This window comes from Micromesistius poutassou, assembly GCF_964030765.1.
Source record: "Micromesistius poutassou genome assembly, chromosome: 16".
Lineage (NCBI taxonomy): Eukaryota > Metazoa > Chordata > Actinopteri > Gadiformes > Gadidae > Micromesistius > Micromesistius poutassou.
The window spans coordinates 10219279-10243672 of NC_140286.1; the positions used below are offsets into that span (position 1 = coordinate 10219279).

The following is a 24394-nucleotide window of genomic DNA, read 5'->3' on the forward strand; positions in this document are numbered from 1 at the left end:
GCTACTGATTTTTCTACAAGTTATGTAGAATTATCATATATTATTTCTCTATTCTCAAAAGGTGACTTTGGCTTTGCACTTTAGGAGCAAGCACTCGTTCGAGACAGGGATCTTTCAAGCGAGCTTGAAAGATGTTGTTATGTGTTTGGTTGCCAGAATCAGAGGCATAGCAAACGCATAGTCCCTTGCTCTTTGCTACAGCAGAAACAGACCTGCTTCTTGTTGGCAGACTTGATTCTCTAAGCTAACCAACAGAGGCACACACTTTTCACACATGGATCTACTGGATATGATTCGGGCGATTTGGGAAATCAACAAAAAAGGAGAAATCGAGTGCTCTCTCTCTCTCTCTCTCTCTCTCTCTCTCTCTCTCTCTCTCTCTCTCTCTCTCTCTCTCTCTCTCTCTCTCTCTCTCTCTCTCTCTCTCTCTCTCTCTCTCTCTCTCTCTCTCTCTCTCTCTCTCTCTCTCTCTCTCTCTCTCTCTCTCTCTCTCTCTCTCTCTCTCTCTCTCTCTCCACCCCCCCCCCCCCCCCCCCCCCCCCATCTTCTTTTCGCCTTCTCACGGACAGTCGCTTCCATCGTAGACCACAGGCTTGGCCACACTCAGGCGATACAGCACTTTCTTGGATATGAACCTGATTGATGAAAGCAGGAACAAACAAGAGATAAAACACAACAAACACAGTCAAAAGGCTTCCTGGCACTACATAGCCAGCCTGTGTAGAAAAGGCATGTCGTGACTGAAGTGTGCTGGGTAAGTGGGTGGGGAATGGTGAATCACTAACTCACGACAGCTTCTCCAAGTTACCAGCATCATGAGACTATTGACATGAAATCCTGGCATCCTCGATCAAAGTGACAGTGAGGTGGTTCTGCCAAGCCTTCCAAGATGATCAAACGGTACAAAGCCTGCATGTATATACAGCTTTTGTTTGCCATTTTCAAAGATGATGTTAATTGTTCCACATTCACAAACTGCGGTGGTGGCGATGTCCCTGGCAAGGCAAGGCAGCAGGGCCCCTTGCTCTAGACAAAATGTCCATGACTGAACCGGCAACCCTTGAGATGACTTCATCTGCACAACCGAGGTACTGAAGCCTATGTTTCTATTCTACGATGTGTGAGGAAAACAAAACTGAACTAGAAACTTTACTTAAGGGGTCCTTTAGTGGCAGTTTTGAATGCTTACGCTCTGTGGACTCGTTGGTGAAGGGAGTACACTGTTAAACACGGTAAAATTACCATTAAAGCTGGGATTCTGTTCCCTGCATGGATTCATGTGATTTCAGTGGATTTAGTTCACTCTGAATGTGACATTCAGGCTATACCGTTCACATAAGACATTCTTTTTTTAGACACTGGAGCTAAGTCTTTTCAACTGTGGTCATTAAAGGCGAGGCAAAAATCATTATTTTAAATTTAGAATTGAAATTGGGCTCCAATCATGTATGGTTAACTGTAATTACAACAGCTACAACAATTTAATCACCCAGCCAGTACACAATACACACGCCCACGGCCGCTTATTGGAGTGTCTGTCAGGCATAATCCGTTGCAATTAAATAAATATATTCTACTTTCTCCTGGCGTCAACCTTTCCTGTGTGCATACACATCTCCAATGCATTTTCTCCTCCCAATGGGACGTCAGGATAATTTAAAATTGTATCTGGTCTTGCAGATTTATGTTGCGATACATTCATTTGAATATTCACTCTATAGGACAGAGCCGTCTAGCGACTTCACTTTTTGTTTCACATTTTTGCTGTTTATGCACTTGTTGAAAAGATTGATGCTGTGTTTCCCCTGGATTATTTCTGGATTTAAATATCCTTATTTTGCATTTATTATTGATCAACTTGCAGAATAACCCCCCAAAAGAAAACAGGGATATTCTTTGGCGATATTCTGGCAAGCTTTGTCGACAAAAATAAAAGTGCAAGCCGCGGAACTGCCAACGGTGCAAACGGAAAACCTAGGGATCCTGAGGAACTGTGTGTGTGTGTGTGTGTGCGTGCGTGCGTGCGTGCGTGCGTGCGTGCGTGCGTGCATGCGTGTATGTATGTCTATGTCTGTGTGTCTGTGTGTGAGGGGGACTGACCTGGAGAAGGAGTTGTCAAACACCAGGGTGTACTCCCCGGGGTAGCGGACCTTGAGCTCCCCCTGGATGGTCTCCTTGTGGGAGTTGCAGCGGGTCAGGGGGATCAGGACCTGGGGGAGGGGAGGAGAGGGGGAGAACCTTAAGGTAGAGTTATGGTGGGACGTTGACGCAACGCGAGGACCACGCAGTCGCTTTGACGCGGTTTTGAACCCGTTTTTGTTCTGCGTCGGGTTTACGTTATCGGACCACATCACATGGATCACATCCCCTATCGGACCACAAACCACGGATCACATCCCCTCGCCACTGCGTCGCCTCAACGCAAGGTTACAATTTTTTGGGAGGCGCACATCAGGCCCGTTGCGTCGACGTCCAACCATTACTATACCTTTACCCTCTGTGCATGTTAGATGACCCAGGTTATAGGTTCTAGAAGTTCTAGCGTCTAGCGTCGGGAATATCGATGGAGTTACGATCAACAACAGGGAGAGTCAACTGGTTAGGGGCGTTGACCGGGTCCGGGTTCAAACCCAATAAAACCCGTCTACACGTAGGCATCCTCTCTGCTCACTTCACCAAATAAAAAGAGATGATCTCACTAGTACCCGTACGAGGGGTAAAAGCATCTACTAGATGACAAAAAAATGTGTAAAATATATATATAAACAAAATATAATATATAAACAGACGAAGAGAAATCCTTTCAAAAGATGCTCACATGGAGACACATACTGTACGCGGGGACGTTTTTGCGTCCAAAGCGGTGTCATCCCCCCCTCCCCCCCGTACCCTGTACCCCATACCCCCATACCCCCCCCCCCCCCCCCCGCCCCACCTTGGCGTCCTCCGGTGGCGTGCGGGGGTCCTCGCGGTACACCACGCTGAAGGAGATGCTCTTGGGCTCCGAGGTGAACACCCAGGCCACGGTGGGCCCGTCCTGGGGCCCCACGGAGTCCACCGTGATGGGGACCACGCTGTAGCAGCTGGAGCGGACGAAGAGCTCCCGGGACGCGTCCCCGAAGCCCGCGACGTCCTCCAGGGTGTAGGGGGCGGAGAGCCTGCAGGCGGGGGGCGGGGGGGGGGGGGGGGGGGGGGGGGGCGGAGAGCACTCGGTTCAGACGGATGTGACTGGTGGGACGAGGCCCCGCCCCTTTGCGGGAGGGGGGACGCAGCCCAGGCTTCGCTATGCTCCCAAGGAGACCATTAGCCCTTTGTCCTATTGTCGTTTTGCGTACGCTCTATGCGAACGTCTTCGATATTTTAGTACGTTATGTTTGCATTAAGTGGTTGGTATGACAAAAAAAAAAAAAAATCGTTTTCACAAGGCCATCAATGTCATCAAAAAAAGGGGTCCGGCGACAGTTGCTAAGCAACAGCCGCACAATTCTTGATATAATGGACGAGGCCGGTCCTGAACCACTCCTTATCGACCTCGGGGGCCGACCTTGGCCGAGCGTCAAAGAAGACGGCAGAGATCATTTTGTCAATTAAAAATAAAAATAGATAATAAAAAAAAAACGGGACACCTAATAGAAGCAGGTGGCAGCTGTGCCACTCAGAGAGACCCCGTGTCTCCCACCTCCACGCACCCCTCTCGATGAAACACCCCCGGCCGGGTGAGGGGAGCGCCGGGTGAGGGGAGCGCCGGCTGCGTGGGGCGGGGTTGAGGGCGAGACACTCACGTGAGTTCCCCGGCCTTGAGCAGACAGATTTCAGCGTCTTGCACCGCAGAGGCCATGACCTCCTCGGGCTCCTCCGCGGGGGGCTCCTCCATGCGGGGGGGGTCCTCAGCGCCGCCACCAACGCTGCTCCTACTGAGAGCCGGAGGAGACACAGGAAGAAAAATAAAAAAAACACGCTGCCATTTTGAAATATGCTCCCTGTGCAGGGGGGGGGCGATCGGTGTGTGTGGGGTCGGGTCGGCGTGCGGGGGGGGGGGGGGGGGGGGTGGATGTGAGACGTTTATTTTTAATCATCATTCTCCGCACCTGAGGTCGATGCGAACAACATGATGTGTTTTTTTTTGCCACAATGTTGCACATGGCAAGCCAGGGGAGATGTTGTGTGTTTAATGGGCGAGATTGTCAAAAAACATTGACACAGACGGCGAGGAGAAAGAGCAACTTCAAACTGAGGCGGAGAACAATTATGGCAAAGCCTGCGCTCAATACGGGAGTCAATATGGGGAACTACAACTTGAAGTGCATCCAAAAAACAACCGGATATGAGTGGAGGATCGCTGTGGAAAGATTATGTTTCCTGTAATCAAGTGCTCCTGCAATCTACGCTACTCAAACATGATCTCTTTAAAATGCCATTACGTTTCCTTTTTTATGTGGAGGAATGATTCAATGGTCTTGATTCATGCAGGTCTTGATTGAGTACTGGAGAACGGATATAAACGGTATGTTTCTGACTCCCTCTCTTGCGCTTTGCTCTCTTTATACCAGAAGGAACGTTAAGAGTTGAGGATTAAATAAAGACTCCTGTTTGGCCCAACCCACGCCATAAGCAGCAAGAGATAATCTGTTGTTGCCGTGGTTCTCCACAGCCACGGAAGTCCCCAGCATCAACAAAGTGCTTGTGTGCGCGCGTGCGTTTGTGTAATGTGCTGGTTACTTACAGCTGTGCTGCCCCCTCCTGTCCGTGTCCGGGAGAGCAGGCGGTGGAGAAGGAGAGGGAGTCGCTGTCGTACACGCCACTCACTTCCTCTTCTGTGATGATGTCAAAGACGCCGTCGTCCCCTCCTGTTGGGTCACACACTAACACACACGCGCACGCACACACACACACACACACACACACACACACACACACACACACACACACACACACACACACACACACACACACACACACACACACACACACACACACACACTAATTAGATTCCTTTTCTGCAACAGTTCATGGTGAAAATGTGTATTCATTTAAAGGAAAACTTAAAAAAAATAGGTGACAATTGAAATTTAATGCTGCGAGGCTCTCAGACATTCTGCATTGCTTTCAAGTATTTATCCTCGTGCAGATAAACTTTTCTCCTTTCATATTATTCGAGTCCACACACAAATAAAAGGCATGATATATAATATATAAATGTATGCATATATAAAATATGCGTGTTCTAAATATTGACGGGGAATGCATAACCCACTTTCCACGTACGACTTTGAACCTGCACCTACGGCCTCCCAGCCGTGTGAGCACATGCATCGCTGTGAATTTGTGCGTGGAAATAAAATAAATAAATAAATACGTTGATTTTATATAGCGCCTTTCTCACTCTCAAGGTCGTTTTACAGAGTCAGGGGAACACAACAAACAGAACAACAAGAAATACAACAAAACAAACAAATAAAGAGTCTGCGCATAGATATAGAGAGAGTCTAAGTAGTGCTGGAAGAGGAGAAGTGCTCTTGAAACAGAACGGTCTCGAGATGAGCTTTAAAGAGAGGGGAAGGAGGGACACGAGGGACACGGAGGGCTCGAGGAGGGGAGTCCCAGAGTTTTGGGGGAGCCATGGCGCTGAAAGACCTGCCACCCAGGGGTGCATACGTCAGCATAACGCCCCCCCCTTTCCCCTCCCACTCTTTTTCCCCGCCCCACTCACCTGCTGCCGTCGCCCGGTCCCCCGGCTGCGGCAGGGCGCCGAAGGGTGCGTCGGGTGCGTTTGCGTCCTGCTCCTGCGGGTGGCGCTCCACCACCGCGCTGTGCTGGTCGTAGCATTGCCTGCAGCAGCGCTCCCTGTTGGCCGCCGCGCCGCCGCCGCCGCCAGCCTGCAGGGTGCTGACGGTGTTGCTGCAGCAGTAGTAGCAGAAGGGACGCCCACACAGCCTGCAGGGAGAAGGGACGCGTGTTATGGCGTTACCCTCTGGGAGAGAGGGGTTGAGGGGGCGCCGAAGTGTGGGAGGGGGGGGGTGCCCCCCCCCATCTGCGATGCCCTGCAGGCTGCTGCCGCCGCTGCTGCTGTTGTTGTTCCTCGTTTCCCGCTATTGTTCGTGTTGTCGTCCCCAGACGCCGTTCCTCTGCTCCCTTTTTTTCCACGCCGATCGTCAACCCAGGTTGGAAATAGTGACGCGAGTTCTAATCAAACTGGAATGTTTGTGTCCACCACCCAATCTAAATATCCCCCCCCCGACCCACACCCCCCCCCCCCCCCCCCCCCTCAATCTCTGAGAACAACATCCTTGTCTTTGTGCCTAAAATAACTGTAAATTGTTTCTAAAATAACTATTGTTTCTGGACGAAAGTTGCCATCATGATTCCTTTCTATAGCCTATACAGACAGGGGACGCTCTGCCCAGAGAAGTTAGGGTAAGGAGTCCTGCTCAGGGACACCTCAACACTCAGCTAGGAGGAGCCGGGGATCGAACCAGCGACCTTCCGGTTACCCGCTCTACCTCCTGAACTGTAAATGGTTTCTAAAATAACTGTCAATTGTTTGTAACAGGAGTAAACTGTCTTGGATTAGCTTGGACAGTTTGATGCGTGAAAGGTATGTGATAGAGCGACGATGGGTCACGGCCCATCATGTGTGTGTGTGTGTGAGTGTGTGTGTGCGTGTGCGTGTGCCTGACCTGCAGGTGTACTTGCGGAGCCACCAGCTGAACTGGCTGTGGCAGTCCAGGCAGTGGTTGACATCTCGCTCCGTCTCCTCCTCCCGCAGCTTCTGCTCAAACTCCAGGGCGTCCGACTTCTGCCACAGTTCATCTTTATCCCTGCAGAGGGCGGTGTTGCCCGCGGAACGGGACACAGAAGGGGTTTTCATCACAACAAAAATGGCAACTGAAAATCAAAACTAGCTCTGTGTCTGTTAGTGTTGGTGAAAAGTGGTTTTCGATGCAAGGACGAATGGTCCAGGGACGGAGTAACCACGATGGACTTCCTCAGAGCTCAGAGCTCTGCCCTGAGTGTCTTTGATACTCACACATTATGGAAGAACACACAGGCGTATCTTGGGATATAAAGCACTGCAGAGTGCTGTGTCACTGTGTGTTACATAGTCGTTATCTTATTTTTATATGCACGAGTACAAGTGTGTTTCTCGCCCAGTTCCGGCCATTACCGACATAACAACACATGGCTCACAGTGGCCGTGGTGTAGCTGTGAGTGACACGAGGCGGGTCACATGCGGGGGAGGGTACCTGATCAGCTCGATGAGTCGCTCCTCCAGGTTGATCTTGGTGCGGTACAGGTCGTCCAGCTCGGCGGCCATCTTCACGTCTCTGCTCTGTTGCTCCTGATTGGCTCGTCTGAGTCTGTCACTCATCTCCTCGCAGGACTTCTCCGCCATCGCCAAGCCCTCCGCCGTCCTGCACAGAGTCAGCGCACACCGGTACATTGTTGGGTTTGCTAGTGTGCACCCATGAACAATTTTTTTTGTGTCGAGGAAATGGGCACTGAGAGCTATATAGATATGGCACTGATATGATGCGGTTTGAACTAAAATAAGACGCACAAAAAATGGCACTGGTTCTACGGGCGCACGACTTTTATAAAGCCACGATGTGATGCAGCCCTTTAATGTCTCGATGCAATCTACAGAACCCATCACCTCAATAATTTCCCCTTCATTTGGTTCAGCTCCTCATCCCTCTGCTGAACGAGGCGCTGAGATTGAGACATCTGCGCGCTCTTCCCTTCAATCTGCTCGCTGTAGCGCCGATTCTCCGCCTGTAATCGGCACACCAAAGCAAACCATTTCCTCGTGCACATCAAACACCCGTGTTCCGCATTACGTCGAATGACTTTTACCTTCATTTTTTTTTTTTTTTTTACTTGGCACGCAATTAATATAGGATCCTCGCGAGGTACACGACGCACCCTGGGCACGTGCCTCCAGGGGAACATCTCTGAGAGCGGATCAGTAATGAGGCGCGCCTTCTCACCTCCAGCTGTTTGACCGCGCTCTCCAGAAGCACCGCCTTCTCGCGCTCGACCCCCAGCTGTGACCTCACTTCCTGAAGCTCCTCATTCGCACCCTAAATGAGGAGAGCGCAGACACCGCCTTGTCATGCCAGGTGTTACGCGCTCGCACGTAGCAATTAACTTATTACCGTGGACGCGGAGATTTCCGAATGATCTGCTAATGCCCATGCCTGTGATCCATTTATGTTTTGAAGATCGGCGCTCACCTGCGGCGGGCGGGCGTGGCTCACGGCCTGGCTGCTGACCTGGATGTGCTGGATCTGGATCTCCGTCTGGCTGCTCTCCCCCTGGGCCTCCGCCTCTTGCGGGGCCTCTTCCAGGGGCCCGCGCTGCTCCCCCGCTCCCTGCTCCTCGCCGAGCCTCTCGGAGAGCCGCCGGTTCTCCTGGCGCAGCTCCTCCATCCGGGCGTTCAGCCTCTCCGCCTCCTGCGACGCCTCCTCCTCCAGCTCCTGCAGCTTGGCCGACAGCGCCTCCCAGCGCAGGCGGGCCTCCTCCTTCTCGGCGGTGAGCATGCACACGTGCACGCCCAGCTCCGCCGTCTCCGTGTTGGCCCGGTGCAGGGCCTCGGCCGCCTCGCCGTTCTCCAGGCACGCCGCCTCGTAGCGGAGCTTGAGGCCGTGCAGCTGCTCCCGGGAGGCCGCCACCTCCGCCGCCAGGTCGTCCCGCACCCGGGCCTCGCCGTCCCGCTGGCGGCCCAGGGTGTCCTCGCGCTCCCGCGAGTGGAGGATCTCGTCCACGTGCCGGCGGTTCAGCTCCTCCACCTGGGCCTTGAGCTGCTCCACCAGCATGCGCAGGTCCTCCCGGGAGGCCTCCGTCACCTCCTGGAGCGCCTGCACCTTCATCCGCTCCGAGGCACCGGCCAGCAGCTGGGCCCGCAGCTCCACCACCTCGTCCTGCAGCGCCGTCACCTCGCGCAGGTTGAGCTCCAGCTGAGCCTCCGCCAGCAGGTGTCTCTTGCTGGCGTCGGGGAAGGGCGCGGCGTGGTGGGGGTGGTGCGCGTTGTGGAGCTTCTGCGCTTTCTCCGGTTTCTCCGCGTTGCTCTTTTCGTTGTCCGTCTTCCTGCCGTCGCTCCACAGCGCCTCGGCCCTGGACTGCGGGAAATCGCACGGAAGTGGCTGGTGGTCTCCCAGCTGGGTCTCCTTTGTGGCGAGCGCGTCGAGGTACCCTTGAGTGGAGGCCAACTGCTTTTTCAAGGACAACTGAGTCTCCATGATCTCCTTGTTGTCGCGCTCCAGCCTCTTTAAGGTGGCGTCAGACGCCTCGCTCTGGAGAAGAGCCTTGTGGACCACTTCCTCCAAGCGCTGATTGGCTTCTAAAAGTTTGGTTTCTCTCTCCTCGATGCTCAGCATGGCGGCCTCCTCCTGCACCTTTAGAGGGTTTTGGGATGCCGTCAAAGAAGCCAGTTGATCCCGCATGGCCGCCCTGCTCTCAGACAGTTCTCGGTTGCTGGCCTCGCTCCGTTTCACGGTTTGGAGCAGCTTCGCATTTATCTCCATGAGACTGGTGCACTGGGATTTGTAATCCTCCAGAATCTTGGACTGATCAATCGGAAACACTTCATTCCCGGCGTTCACGTGTTTCTTCTCCACGTCTAGCTTCGCCAACACTGCTTCTAGGTACTTTACTCGCTCCGAGCTCTGGGCCAACTCCTGTTCTCGGTTCTTCAGCTTTTCTCTCAGGTCCAGCAGTTGGCTGTCCAGGAACTCATTCTGGCTGTTGCTACTCCTCCACGTCACGTCTCGCCGCTCCTCCCGCAGCTTCTTCTTCAGCTCCTCCGCCTGCCGCTCCCGGTGCTCCAGCGAGGCCTGCAGGTCCTGCAGCTGGGACCTCAGGTTCCCCGCCTCCTTCTCCTTCAGCGTCAGCGCCCCCTCGATCCGACCCACCACCCCTTGGAGGTCCTCCAGCCGCTTCAGCACCAGCTCCTGCTCCCCGCGGGCCGCCTCCTTCACCTTGGCCAGCTTCTCCTCGCTCGACTTTCGCGACTCTTCCTCCCGGAGCTTCAGCTTGTGGATCACCTGCTGGGCGCGCTTGGCCCAGTCGTCGGCATCTCTCCTAGCCGCCAGCCGCTCCTCCTCGGCGGCCTTCAGCTGGTCTATGAGCTCCTGGATCTTCAAGGCCGAGTCACAGTAGCTGGCGGTCTGCTGTCCCTTCTCACTGAGCGCCCCGTCCAACTTGCTCAAGAGCTCCATGTTCTTGTTCTCCGCGGTGCTCAGCCGCTCTTGGAGCGCGCTGTCGCCGGCGTTGCTGGTGAGCTGGAGGTAACTGGCGCTCTCCTGGCTGGACACGTCGGGGTTTGCGCTTGGCTCAGAGGACGGGGCTCGGTCGGAACCTTTCCGCAGCTCCGCCAACTGGCTGCGGAGGTTTTCCACCACCGCCCGCAGCTCGACGGCCTCCCGGTCGGACGCCTGGACCTGCGCTAGCAGGGCCTGCTGCCGGAGCTCCGAGCGGTCCAGCTCCGCGCGCAGCTCGTCCACCGCGCGGGAGGAGGAGGAGGAGGGCTCGCCCAGCTCCCCCAGGTCGCCCAGTAGACTGTGACCCATCTCCAGGTTGTGGGGGAACTCCACCACCTGGGGACAGCATAGAGCAACCGTGGTGGCAGTCGCATTTGACACTGTTTGCGTGTGTATACATTGTGTGTGAGTGTTCACTGTATGAGTGTGTTCACTCAGCGCGTGCATATACTTTATATATGGATAAAAAAAGAGAATCAGAGAGAGAGAGAGAGAGAGAGAGAGAGAGAGAGAGAGAGAGAGAGAGAGAGAGAGAGAGAGAGAGAGAGAGAGAGAGAGAGAGAGAGATGCAGAGAGAGAGGCATAGAAAGGCACAGAGAGAGATAGGTAGTAGATAGACATAGAGAGACAGAGAGAGGTGCACATGTGCGTGTACCTGTGAGTGTGAATAGTTGCTGGCCAGGCTGTTGATGCTGGAGCAGCGACTGGGGGGTTTCCACAGGTATGCTGGTGAATTAGCTCCTAATGTTCTCCTAAGACACAAAAGCAAAAAAGTGTTACTATATTGTATCATAGCCTGTTATATTATAATAAATGACGATATTATAGGGTTAGGTCTACAGTCTACATAAATTAAAACAATTAGAAATCCATATAAAAAAACGACAACTAATAAATATACAGACTAAATGCAAACTATTCATACGAGACATGCTGTGAGATCTTCGCAATATTCTCGTCAGTGCCTTCATGGAATATACTTGCTTATTGCGCAACATGAAAATATGGGTCTTTCCAGAATGCAACACCTTGATAACGTTACTTCTACGTCTCAGAGACCACGATGAGAGAGCACGATTACCACGCGATGATCTAGCGTCGATATAAGTAAATGGACTCCTTTTTCCAGGAAATGTATCCTTCCTTTACCTTCATAAGATCCTATTTTTCAATATAACACACTTGCTTTAACTGAGCGTTCTTTTTTTGAAACCTAAATCTAATACCATATATGGTATCAATGATATTATTTTTATTTTTCCCTCAGCACTTTTGAACAGAATCATCGCTAACGAAGATGAAGTGTGTGTGTGTGTGTGTGTGTGTGCGCACCTTTTTCTAAAAACAAGAAGTGATGACAGGTGAAAGTGCATATTGCTGTCCACAGTGTTTTTCCCCTCACAAAACCGATAACATAGTGGCACTGTTAAAAGCTAATGGGGAAATGAATAGTTTTTTCAGGAGGTGATAACATGAGGAATAAAGACACACATGCGTTCACACACACACACACACAGACACACACACACACACACACACACACACGCCGACACCCAACCCGCTCAGAAAAAAAGAAGATGAAATTAACAACTTCAGTCGTGAATTGCAGACTTATCAGATAATTAAGTGTGATATCAGGTTGTTAAAACACCCATCACTGGGGCCATTTTAATTTTAGATTAGCTTTCACAGCAGCTCTTATGATGTCTCATTCCAATCCATTTACAAACCGTCTCCAACTGCTGGTGGTTGGGCCATCACCCATGGGTTCCAAACCAAAATCGTTTACATTACATACATCATTTAAACATCTTTTTTTTTTCTTTCTCCTGTACCTTTTTTGTCAGTAATTTGTCAAGTAACTCAAGTATATTTAGGATTCAGTTCCTTAGTATCGGAGAGAACGTCATTCAGCCTTCATCTGCTCATTACAGAGAAGATGATTGCTAGGATTGGTTACCTGGCGAAGGTCGGCCAATCGGCATCAAGATCGTGGCCCCTGGACGCCACATCAAAGAGGACCTGGTTGAGCTCGTAGAGGTGGTTGATAATGTCTGCGGTAAGGTGGGACTTGAGGAAGGGGCTACGGGCATAATACCACTCACTGTGGGGGAGACAACACGACCAAAGTATATATCAAATACAATTTGATTTCATACATTTCAGTCACAGTACACGCAGTAAACATAGCAGTGAATTCACAAAAATGAAAGACGTGTCGAATGGAAACAATGAGTCCACAGTAACCCAATACCACATTGTGAGAGAGACTTGAGGCAGACACTTTTGCTTCTCTGCATGTTCTTGTTTAATGGGAGAAGTGAGAAGGTGCCTCAAAAGGAGGAAGAGAAACAGCGTATTCAATATGGGAAGTAAACCACATCATCCTTTCTGATTTACCAAGCCCTTTGACCACCTGACAATTTCTGATTCAACCAGAAGGACTACATTAACCCTTTCTGTATCGAAGTCAATTGTATTTATATAGTCCTTAAAAGTATTTGGCCACTTAGTTAAGACCCCAGGTTAATTATTGACATCTTGGTACCTTCGTTTGTGCTATACAAGACTTAATACTCATGAGCAAGACATTTAGGTTCAAGAATAAGAAAATAATCTTGCCTCTTAGTCTTCATGTCACAGAATGCAACACAGAATGCTAAGGCTGTGTGCAAATCAGCTAAAAAACACTCCCTCCTGCACCTAACCTCGCAACTCATTGAAATGATGCTCTACGCTCCGAATTCAGAATTATAACACTCAGTGTAGCAGTCACTACACTGCACACACTAGATGTTTTACATCACTAACCGAGATACTAAACATTTTCGATTTGTTCGTTTGTGGGCACTATTGGAGAATACTACCTTACCAGGGCCGTTTGGATGCGCTTAGTTGTTAAACAAAGCAAAGGTACAGCTATGGGAGCTGCTCAAAACTCATTTGGAATCTAATGGTGTCAATGGACCGCCAACTGCCCGATTTTGGAACACGCCTACGTGAATTGAACAATATTCCTTTAATTAGAGTAACAGTCTCAAAGAGCTTCACAGGCCAAAACCCTAAGCACTATAGCGGCTATGGGTTATATTTTATAAAAAGTGGATTGGAATGGAAAAGTATCACACAAGCACATAAAGTCCACTGCCTGTCTACTTAATTTACTACTACTCATTTTTGATGAATAAGGCCAACTCCTGATTGGTTCAGGGAGTCCATCTTGCCTGTCAATCATAGGTGTGTGATACACCTAGGGAGGGAGGGAGCAGAGGGGGCGGGGACTGTTTTGTGTCTTATTCCTCTATTCTGCACATTTCTAGTCCCTCTCTTCATAGTTCCTGAATTATGACCTACAGCACCTGATGATAAGGAACAAAGCTACTGAAACATAATGTTGTTGAAGCGTCTTATGAACCACCCGAACCTCAACACATGCCCATTGCATGCCAACACAACAGACATTTGTTTGTGGTATGGTTGGTCTGGCTGGTTAGTAAGCTTGTGTTGGTTATCTGACCTTGTGACCTTATGGTTGATGAGACATTGCTGCAGTGTGTCTGCGAGACGTTGGTGCACCAGAGAGTAGCGGATGAAGGCCCTTCCCTTCCCCAGTGAGGTCTTCAGCTGGGGAAACATGCAATCAATTATTTAGAGACTCATGCTGCTGCGACTTAGATTGCAACACACTCACATCACAGATGGTAGTACCTTAATCAAAACAGGAAGTAACATTGAGATTAGACTTTTTTTTTACAAGAGAGCCCTGTACACATTTTGCTTGCACATTGTTTGCCTGCTAATAGAGAGCATCTAAAACACACTGTTTCCTTCCAACTCCCTGTGTTTACTAAAGATCCTATGACACTCATCGCAAGAATAGGGGTGTTAACCCACAGGAGCCAAATACACATCCTGGCTCACATACCAACATGGCCCCCAAATCATCCCCCGGCCCCCAATCGAAAGTTGAGTCATTCTTCACCTCTCCACTGTGATAGCCAGAGTGTGGTTCTGGTGCATACTGCTAATCTGGGCCCCACTAGGCTGGGTGGTAGTGGATTAGGTGTCATAACCCCCCCCCCCCCCCCCCAATCTCATGCAGTTACCGTTTTTTTACTGCCAATGCAATGCACAATCAAATAACAAATCCAGGGACTGTCTTTCTGTCTTTAGCTTTCGTTAAGTTCTCTGTCAGCAGATGGAGGGACTTAAGCAACGGAACAGAGATGCTGCTCAACCATACGGACACCAGCTGGAGACTCCCACATGTATGAGGCGGTCTAATAATTGTTTTTATTATTTACATTCAGTGTAAAATTCGACTTTACTGTATCAATTCTGCTATCATCTGGTCATGGCGCTTGCCAACTTTGAACAAGATTAAAAGAAATAATATATATATATATATATATATATATATATATATATCAGAAACATGTTGATCATTGTGAAGAAAATTGAAATCCTAATTAAAGTTATATTGATATTGAAGTTCATGCATGTATATAGATCTTGAGGCGGTGAGGCATTAACACATCACATGTGTGTCACATGATTTGGCATAGAGATAGAGATAAGACGAAGCTCACACAAGGTGTGTTTCAATCCACCTGTTTAATGCACATTTTCATTGGTGTGTAAAAAAACCCTGAACCCCCATGTTGAAAATTCAATAAAATCTAGAAATATCACAAAAGTAAAGTATTTACGCTTGAGGGTGGTGGAAAAGTTGGTGTATTTAAAGGTAAATGTGGCTAAATCCACACAGCTGTAATATCTGATGTGTTCAATGTCCCCATTTTCATTGTCAAGTTTGCTCTCTGTCCCCAAGATTTCATTTCCTTAGTTTTAGGTCTAAACGTCTCTTTAAATGATGTCAACTCGTTGCACCCTCTTCTTCTGCAGTGGTATAATGGCACCTGACTGGAGGAATAGCGCCTTCCCATTATCTTGATGAACCAGCTCCTAATATGAGCGTAGCAGTAGTGGACTAGCCTGATATCAGACATAATTGTCTACTCGTTACACTCCATTTCCACTTCAGTCTGACCTTGCCTCCACTCTCACCAATTTCTGTGGGATTTCTATTTCTATTTTACATGACATGTTTGACATGTCTATTTTACCAGCGTGCAGCTTGACAACGCTTCACAACAGCTTGACAACGGTGTTAGTCGCCCGTGGCTCTGATTGGCCAATCGTCTCCCCGCAGTGCTTATTGTTCACAGACTTCTCAACCGAGAAACCGCAATCTATTCGGTGGAGTAGGCAGACTCAAAGTTCTGAACACAGGCAAGTAGTGGTTGGAAACACGCATACATCCGCACATTCTGCTGCAGGTTTTTCAGAAGGTGGATTTGGATGGAAACATGATGACTTATTACTAGACTGCATAATTATAATTATTTCCACATAAACCTTTAAGTGACGTAGGCAACTTGCACCACCACAGACCTCCCACACATGAATATACCCATTGGTATTTTCTATTTTCTAAGTATGAAATGAATACATGTGTTATTAATCATACAAAAACGTAATTAAGTCAATCATTTTCCTGGTAGGCCAATCTGCCGATGACAGGAAGTGAAAAATAACTATCATAAATAATCAGACAATAGGGTCCTATGTGCTACAACCTTATGCCACCAAGACTTCTTAACTTTTTCATGTACCGCTCCAAGCAGCTGCAGTGGAAAGCTGTAAGCTTAAAGAGTGTGTGTGTGTGTGTGTGTGTGTGTGTGTGTGTTGCCAGGTATGTCTGGTAGAGGATTACCTCAGGGATGGACTTAACAAAGCGAATGCCATCATTCGCTCCCTTGATCTTGGAGAGGCAGTCAGAGAAGTAATCCCAGTAGTCTTTTCGCTGGCCGAGAAAGGTTGTCTTTTCTTTCTGGTCAAACTTGTGGATGAGAACATACAAAATGTATGTCAAGTACTCAGCTACATCGAATGCTGTACTTTTTACTTTTTACTTTCCTTCATTTGCATTTTTTGGTGCACAGCCTGTATAACTACTAGCCCCATGAGAGCATTCTGACCCCACAAGCTCACATTCACTTTTTTGCTGGCCTCTAGCCCGTTGAAAGCCTTTTCCAAAAATGTAACATTTTAGGACCAATCACCAGGAGTCAGTTAATGACGAACAAGGATTGGCCCAGTCTACCAAATTAAAATGTTTTTGCTTATTTTCCAACCCCATTTTGCATTCTTCGCCCAGAGCGAAGAATGCAAAGTTGAATTGGCTGGAGGAATTACTGCCCATCCAAGGCCAGAGTGATATTTATTGAGATACACAAATGTGATTACATAGATCGTCTCACAAGGCTAGGTCACTACTGCAGTAGAGAGTAAAAGTATGGCCAATGTTGAAGTTGAGAAGGCAACGTATAATTGACATACCTGGAGCAGATATTCTAGTTTGTAGGAGAACTTGTGTAAATTGGAGCTGTCGTCTGTTATGGGCTCACCACACTCATTGTGCTCCTTTATCAACTCCAACACAGCATCTTGACACACAGAAAACACAGGGTTACACAATATGTAAAGGAATAGTATACTATACACTATATCAGAATTCCAATTGAGGGATTAAGCTGTGGAAATGCTTAGTCTACCATACCTTATACTCACAGACATACACATCCATCCATAATATCATTGTGCTAGTCTGAGAACATTCTACTTATGAGTAGTGTCTTTACCACGCAAGTCTCTGATTATCCTCTGCAGCTGATTCTCACCAACAGACGTCGAGGCCATTATGGAAAAGGGGAAAGGGGGGGGCACTTGGATTATACGAATCCCTACTCCTATGGACCAAAAGAAAAATCATATCAATATTTTAAAGAAGATGGTGATGCTGAAACACTTCAAAAGCCACGGTTATTAGAGTAAATATTAACACGTTACATGACACCTTGACCAGTGACGTCCCTCATTTCTATGAATAATGACGACATGTAATTCTCAGGCGTGGGTCTTTAAATCGCTCAACATGCAACACAAACAAATGCTTAAGACCTCCCCCGATTGAACAGCATCGGAACGCCTGTAAAGTGACATACATGCTCCAATGACTGTACCCATAATGCGTCACACAATGTCCTTAAAGAAATAACTTGGGGGTGGGGAATGTACTTTATTTACGTTTAATAAATACGCGCTGGTCGTAATCGCTGACGACAGGTAACATATTCACCCCACGGATGGTCAGATACTCAGTCTAATCATAGAAAAATGTCTTAATTCATTTTATGTAACGTGTAACAGTCGACATTATATGAAGTGTATATGAAGTATCCGTGACTGAACCGCTATGTTCGCTATGTTCAATAAAAGGGGCGCTATGACTGCTACTAAAGACATGCACCTGCTTGTATTCTTCAATGTCCTATGCTACGCTGTTATTATCAGTCCATTTATGCCAGGAAGTGTTTTGTTTAAGACAAAATAAAGACAACCACCATTAGACTCGACATATAATACACAATTGACGTACTTGATCGGCAAAAAGGTCCCAGACAATCCAGTTATTATTACAGCAGAAAACTTGCTTTCGGGTGGGCGGGCTTTACTAGTGATTGACAAATCGGATTGTTGAATGGCCACCGATAGCCAGAAGCAACTGCTACTCTAAATCCAGTTTGGTTGAGAAGCACTAGGTAAATAAACAGTAAGGGAATAGGGCTGCCGCTGTTCTGCAAATTAAAATGTGAATCTTATTGTCATTAGTGTGTTTGCAAAGCAAGCCAGATTGTTGTTATCATGTTTTCTATACAATAGTTCTTCCACATAATTTTCGCTAATTATTTCCTCCTACGCCCCATTCCCACAATTATTTATAAATTATTTATATTATATGTATAACATTATTATTTAGAATGGAAAGTCAATGGGGCAAAATCGCTGAAGTCAACCACTCCAAACCTGAACACCTGGGAGCTGTCAAATTAAATTTCCATGTGGACCGGATGCACGGAGGTCTCCAAAAAGGTTTGTCCCGCTATGACCACAGGGGGCGCTATAACTAGTGGTCAAACATATACGGCCGCGCCCCTCACCCCGTTTTATAAAAAAAAATCGGAAACTTAATATCTGGGTCTTATTTGACATGCTTTTTGCCTCTATAGGACCCATAAGGTCCGTCGCGATAGATTTTGCTGTACCTTGCACGTTTTGGAAAACCTTGAAATAATCATGAAAACCGACCCGTAAACTAAAATGACCCCAAATATGGTTGTTTTGTAGTTTTGATTATTTTGCAATTTTATTATTATGCAAAAATACCATTATGCAAATTAGCTTCAATTATTCAACAATCTCAATTCCGCGTCCTTCCCCAAATGCCTCAAATTTGGTGTGCCCATCAATCAGTCCACCTTGGGTAATGTGGAAAGTTTTGTTTTGTTGCCTAACAAAATGACGTCACAGGGTCAAATTACCACTGTTGCAGGTGCTCACTGAGCTATTTTTTAGAATGGAAGGCAATTGGGGAAAAACGCTGACTTCAACCATTCCGAAGGCGAACAACTCATGGTTTACAAAGTTGCTACATGTATAGAAACCATACGTAAACAGGCCTCCAAAAAGTAAAGTACCGCTTTGGCGACAAGGGGCACCATAACTCTAATTGTGTTTCTTACTGCTCCTTCCTAATTCCAAGTAACTATCTCAGTTCACCTTTCTAATCTCGGTTTCCATGTTCATCCAACAAAATTGTCAAACACTCCATCGCAGCTCTACCTGATGTGTATATGTGTTGTCAGAGAATCCTCCTAATTTGCTGTTGATTTATTCAAGGGAAATAAAGGATAACAAACTGAGGTATGTTATATTATAAATGTATCCATAATTATGTTGTTTTCTAGATATATTCCTATTATGAAGGTTTCTCATGATTTTTGTTGTTTTTAAAATAGACTTTCCCTGGAGGGAAAATGGACCCCGAACGACAAAGTCCAGATGCCAGTTATGTACTAAATTACACATATGACGATGATTATTACAGCAATGACTCAAGTGGTACAGATGAAATATGCAAGCTGGAAACCGTTCAATTTAGAGCAGTCATAGTTCCAGTATTGTTCTCTGCTGTGGTGATAGTCAGTCTCCTGGGCAACATATTAGTTATGGTAATTTTGGCAAAATTTGAAAATCTCCGCTCTCTCACTAACACATTGATCCTGAACCTGGCTGTGTCAGATCTGATTTTCACTGTTGGTTTACCCTTTTGGGCCTACTACCACATGTATAGTTGGAATCTAGGGGAGACGGCTTGCAAAATAGTTTCCTTTATTTTCTACGTGGGCTTCTACAGCAGTGGTATTCTCCTCATCTTGATGACTGTTCATCGCTATGTGTCCGTTGTGAGGCCTCTGTCAGACCTCGTGACCTCCAGGGGTTACGTCGGTGTCCTGGCCTCTGTGTTCATCTGGACCCTGGGCCTCTTGGCCGCCTTGCCGGCCTTGTTATTTACCAGTGTGGATGAACACATGTGCGAGTATGTGGATGCATACTGGAAGGACTTTGGGATCTACCAGCAAAACGTAATGTTCTTAGTGACTGTAGTGATCTTCTGCTTTTGTTATGCTCAGATCCTGTGCAGACTAATGCGCTCCCCTGCACAGAGAAGGAGGCACAGGACTCTCAAGCTAATCTCCACTCTTGTTATGGTTTTCTTCATGGGCTGGGCACCTTACAATGTGCTCATATTTCTCCAATCTGTAAGAAAGTTTAAGGACTGCGAAGACTACAAAAGATGGGGCTATGCATTTTATATCAGCAGGCTGTTTGCTTATTCACACTGCTGCCTCAATCCTGTATTCTATGTGTTTGTTGGGGTTAAGTATAAGAACCACATGAAGAGAATGCTGAGAGTTTGGGGTAAGCAGACAAACAGCCTCCGCAGTAGACACAGCCGGCTCACCATCACCTCCCTGACTAGCGGCGATGAGTTCTCGATATAATTTACTCTGCCAAGAAACAGTCTCCAAGGCAATGGTTGCTCATGAATATCTGCGTATTCTGTGTCATCGATGTGATTTTGCTTTGTATTTCTAAAGTATTTTTATTGACGTTATCTAACACAGATATAGTGTTGTAATCAGGGTATTGGATAATATTTTAGATAATTCTTAATATCTTATATAAATGTGAAAATATGAATCCACATATTTATACTCTGTAAATATATTGGTACAAAGGTTGTTCATTGGTGTTTTAAAAATCATATTTTGCATTTCATGTTGACTTTGTCATTATAATGAATATCATGCTTTGTGTTGTTTGCTCAAAACCTTGGTATTGTACAAGCGTTTTTTTGTGGCTTATTAAAGTTTAAAGGCAGCTCATTGACCATTACATTGCCTTGCCTATTGTCCACTGATGAAAGCCCTTGCATTTGCATTACTATTAATGTGACAAAATCAGTGTCAGCGGCACCACCGTTTGAATCTATGAGAACTATCGCTTATCGCCAAAGCTGTCCTCAAAGAGAATGACACTTGCTTTAATTGCTGTGAATATGTACATTATATCATACCGTTCACTTGTTTCCATACACTAACCATGATCCTCTGCTATTCTCAACCAGTCACAATAGAGCACCAACAATTAGCTTTTGCATGTTTGCAACTGTAACTTTGGGACTTGGGAAAGTTGTAGGAAAGTGACTCAAAGCTCAAGATGATCCTAGTTTTCACCCAAAAAATTATGAACTTCATTGAACGAAACATTTTATAGGCAAAACACTCAGGGTGGATTGCATGCCCACATAGTGGCCTTATGCTAAAGTTCTCCTTTTGCTCTTACAATTACCAGGACCAGGGGAGACAGGATCATTGTATGATTTGGTTTGTTGGTTAACAAGCAATGTTTTGGGAAAGTTTGAATGAAACGTGTTCCAAGCAATTATTAAAGTAGCTAAACAGTACAAAAATGCACCAAAGTTGTCCAGAAACAGTACAACCATAGAGCAGGTTTATAGTTATGAGCCGCATGTGGAGTGGACAGATGTGGCTATACAATATGTTGCAAAAACAGAGAGATGGCAGCAGGACGATATTTTGCACTGCCTTCCAGAGTCCAGTAGAGTTTTATATAAGTGTCTCAAAATCGTTCATAAGTAACTCAGACTACTGTAGTCTACTGTTCTTTGCTCCTACGTGCACCTGATGCCGTAGCTGTGCGGTTGTGTGTCGGACAACAGACAAACCACCAATGAGCATGGAGGGAGTGCTCAGGTATGGAGAGGATTTGTGTGGGGAGACCTGTAGAGAGATCTGTCTCTTAGGTGGGTGGATGTCCAAGGGCGATGCTCTAGCGTGCATACCCCTGCCACAGAGCATGCCTAACCCCACCGAGCTGGGTTTCTGTGGATAGCCAGGCTGATGAAACAGCCGGGCTGGTGGCCAATGGAGGGGAGGCAGGGAGATGTCTGTGGGGGGTGCTCAGGTGGCTCAAGAATAGGAGGCATCTCGGAAAATGGGTAATATGTTCTTTAATTGTGTGCTCTCGGGAGAGGAGGAGCGCCTTCCCCCACGTTCCCCTGCCCGTATAAGGGACCAGGGCTGCAGAGCAAGGGGGCATTCAGCAGTTGAAGGAGGCCTTGCTCCTGCAGCGTTTGACTGGGTAGAAAGCACAACAGCCCCATTTTTCTGCCTGTCATGGTGGATCCTTTCACCACCTTTGGGTATTTACGAGGTGCCAATCAGCCAAGTGAAGGAGCGAAGGTGTGCCATTGGAATTTGCATGGTGGACTGGATGGCCAGCCTCTCTGCCAGTCTTTTTGACACTTTCCAACAAAACAACAATGCAACGAGACGTATCAGGGCTGAGAATAATCAGGTCAATCGTAATTTATTTTTTTAGAATTATTATTATGAATCTTCATATTTCTACTGATGTGTGCTGTTGCCATACCAACAAGTCTATTATACATTAAAGGCCTAAAAAAGAAAGACTGCGAAAGCAGCAAACTGTTCAGATCTGCATGGGGAGAGTTCACAAACAGACCTACCTGTATATTAGTTGTCTAAACTGTGTTGCGTTGTACTTCTAAATCTTGAAGTTGACCTATAGCTTAATTTCATTAAAAATAAAATTGTATTCACTTCCTCTAATGAAGCTACACAGTGATGTGGCTGTCATCTTCTTAGAATATTACTTATTGCATAATATCTGCTTTCTGTTGAGGTCACCGCGGTGACCTCAACAGAAAGAGGTGTTTCAGAGAAACTGAAATGATGACAGATAAAGATTACTGCTTTCCATTCAGCCATTAGCCACCAGTGACACGGAGGGTAAGTAGTCATTTCATGGATTATTATGATGTACCTGTATTATTTAGGTACAGTTAGGCATGGATTTTGTTTTGAATATATTTCATGAAAATTGCATGTTGCATGTGAACAATGTTATTGAGTTAATAGTTGGATAATTTGCAAAATACTTAACATTGGAAATCAATCCATATATTTATCTTATGATGTGCTTACTTCCACCCACTTTGCGTTTGTTTTCTAAAGAAACAACAATGGACCCTCATCCTCTGGTCATTTCTACCTACGAAAACATGACAGACTCAGAGAATTTAGTTCCTGCTGGATTTAAAATATTGTGTGGAACAATGCTCTATGTCATATTCATCCTCAGTATCATAGGAAATGGTCTCCTCTTCCATGCTCTCTTCTGCTACATGAACGTGAAGAATGTCGCCGACATGTATTTCCTCCACCTTGCGTGCTCGGATGTAGCCTTAACACTCGTCCTGCCGTTCGTGGCCACTTGGCTGATCAACGGTTTGTTCGCTGCTGAATTTGCCTGTAAGCTTGTTATAAGTGTTTATTACTGTGGGATGACCTTGAGTATCATCTTACTGACTGCCATAGCAGTGGATCAGTTCAGCACTGTTGTCATCCAGAACGGTTGCATCGTCCCAGTGAAGAGACAAAGGTGTGCCATCGGAGCCTGTACGGTGGCCTGGATGGTCAGCCTGGCTGTGGGTGTCTCTTGCTTCATCTTTTCAAAGGAAGTGAGTGGAGGGGGAAAAGTTACGTGTGCTTACCAAATTCACTACTTTTATACTCTGCTCTCAATCTTGTTTGCCGTCATTGTGTTCTGCTATTCTGCAATTCTCTGGACCACGGTGAGGGCTTCAACCAAAAAGAATCTCAGGACTGCATCCCTCCCATTATGTATATCTGTGGCCTTCTTTGTGTGCTGGGCACCTCATACTATATTGATGAATAGGCCTACTAGTTCCAATACGTTTGGATTTGCATATCATGTAACGCTTCTACTGGCCCTTTCTCGTTGTTGTATCAATCCCATGATCTATATGATGTCACCTAAGTACCGTAAACATATGTGGAGTATCTTTTGTTGTGAAAAGGTGTGCACAAAGAGACATAGATAGAGTCAATTATGTTCAATGGGAATGCAGAGTGTGAAAGCCTGGTATATTGTACATGGAGTGTGCACGCCATTCATTTATGGCCAATGTGGTCGTCTTTGTGTAAATATTATTATTACCTGCAAATGTAAAGATACAAAGATTGTTGTTAGATGTTTTAATAAAATAAAAAAGACTATATTCTCAACTAATTAAAAATATATTTTAAAAAAACAACTATATTTGATCCTAATGTTATTTCTATATGATACAATTTGACTGATACATTTTGTCAGAATAATTGATACATTGCTTGGTGTGGTTTTCACCTGGTGGTTTTCAGTATATCAGCATGTTTAGAGTGGTACAAACGTGTTTTTAAGATCTCTCTTTCGTTTTCTTTGGCGGCACCTATGGAGAAAGAAGCTATTTCAAAGACACTATAGTGACATAAATAAAGATTATTTATATTTCCAACTAACTGCAATACTAACTCTGTTTCAAATACACTGATGACATAAAGTGTACTTGGAGTGTATTATCACACAAATGGAATATCCTTAAAGTGTGTTGTCATGTAGGCTACTAGAAACATTATTAAAGTGTTAAAAATGACAAAGCATATTTAGTATAGACCTTATTCTATAAACGTCACCGCGTTCGCGGCGGCCATATTGTTGACATAGTTGACATTCCTAACATAGGCTCTACGCGACAAACTGAGGATTTGAGCCAGCGGAG

The 24394-nt window shown here is 46.5% G+C and overlaps 2 protein-coding genes and 1 pseudogene across 4 annotated transcripts; 2 read left to right on the forward strand and 1 right to left on the reverse strand.

Moving 5' to 3' along the window:
- Nucleotides 1-547: 547 nt before the first annotated feature.
- Nucleotides 548-17823, reverse strand: fyco1b (FYVE and coiled-coil domain autophagy adaptor 1b). 2 transcript variants are annotated; one of them, XM_084480834.1, is made up of 18 exons: nt 17762-17823; nt 16965-17072; nt 16663-16769; nt 16037-16162; nt 13778-13884; nt 12221-12364; nt 10916-11012; nt 8275-10596; nt 7990-8082; nt 7656-7774; nt 7246-7413; nt 6678-6818; nt 5711-5934; nt 4724-4862; nt 3783-3914; nt 2936-3158; nt 2101-2210; nt 548-635 (listed from the first exon to the last, which is right to left on the reverse strand). In XM_084480834.1, exons 2-18 carry the CDS (start codon nt 17020-17022, stop codon nt 560-562), a joined length of 4386 nt encoding a protein of 1461 aa, XP_084336960.1. In that variant the 5' UTR covers nt 17023-17072; nt 17762-17823; the 3' UTR covers nt 548-559. The 2 variants fall into 2 exon arrangements, with proteins under 2 accessions (XP_084336960.1, XP_084336959.1); XM_084480833.1 differs by having other exon boundaries at nt 8236-10596.
- Nucleotides 17824-19006: 1183 nt separating this feature from the next.
- On the forward strand, nt 19007-20543 carry LOC311360451 (chemokine XC receptor 1 pseudogene; annotated as a pseudogene). The gene is made up of 2 exons (XR_014684195.1): nt 19007-19086; nt 19182-20543. The product of XR_014684195.1 is annotated as a chemokine XC receptor 1 pseudogene (transcript).
- Nucleotides 20544-22888: 2345 nt separating this feature from the next.
- LOC311361326 (C-C chemokine receptor type 5-like) lies at nt 22889-23677 on the forward strand (the record flags this gene model as incomplete). Its single annotated transcript, XM_084481495.1, has 1 exon — nt 22889-23677. The coding sequence occupies one exon, from the start codon at nt 22889-22891 to the stop codon at nt 23675-23677; it is 789 nt and encodes a 262-aa protein (XP_084337621.1).
- Nucleotides 23678-24394: the final 717 nt, after the last annotated feature.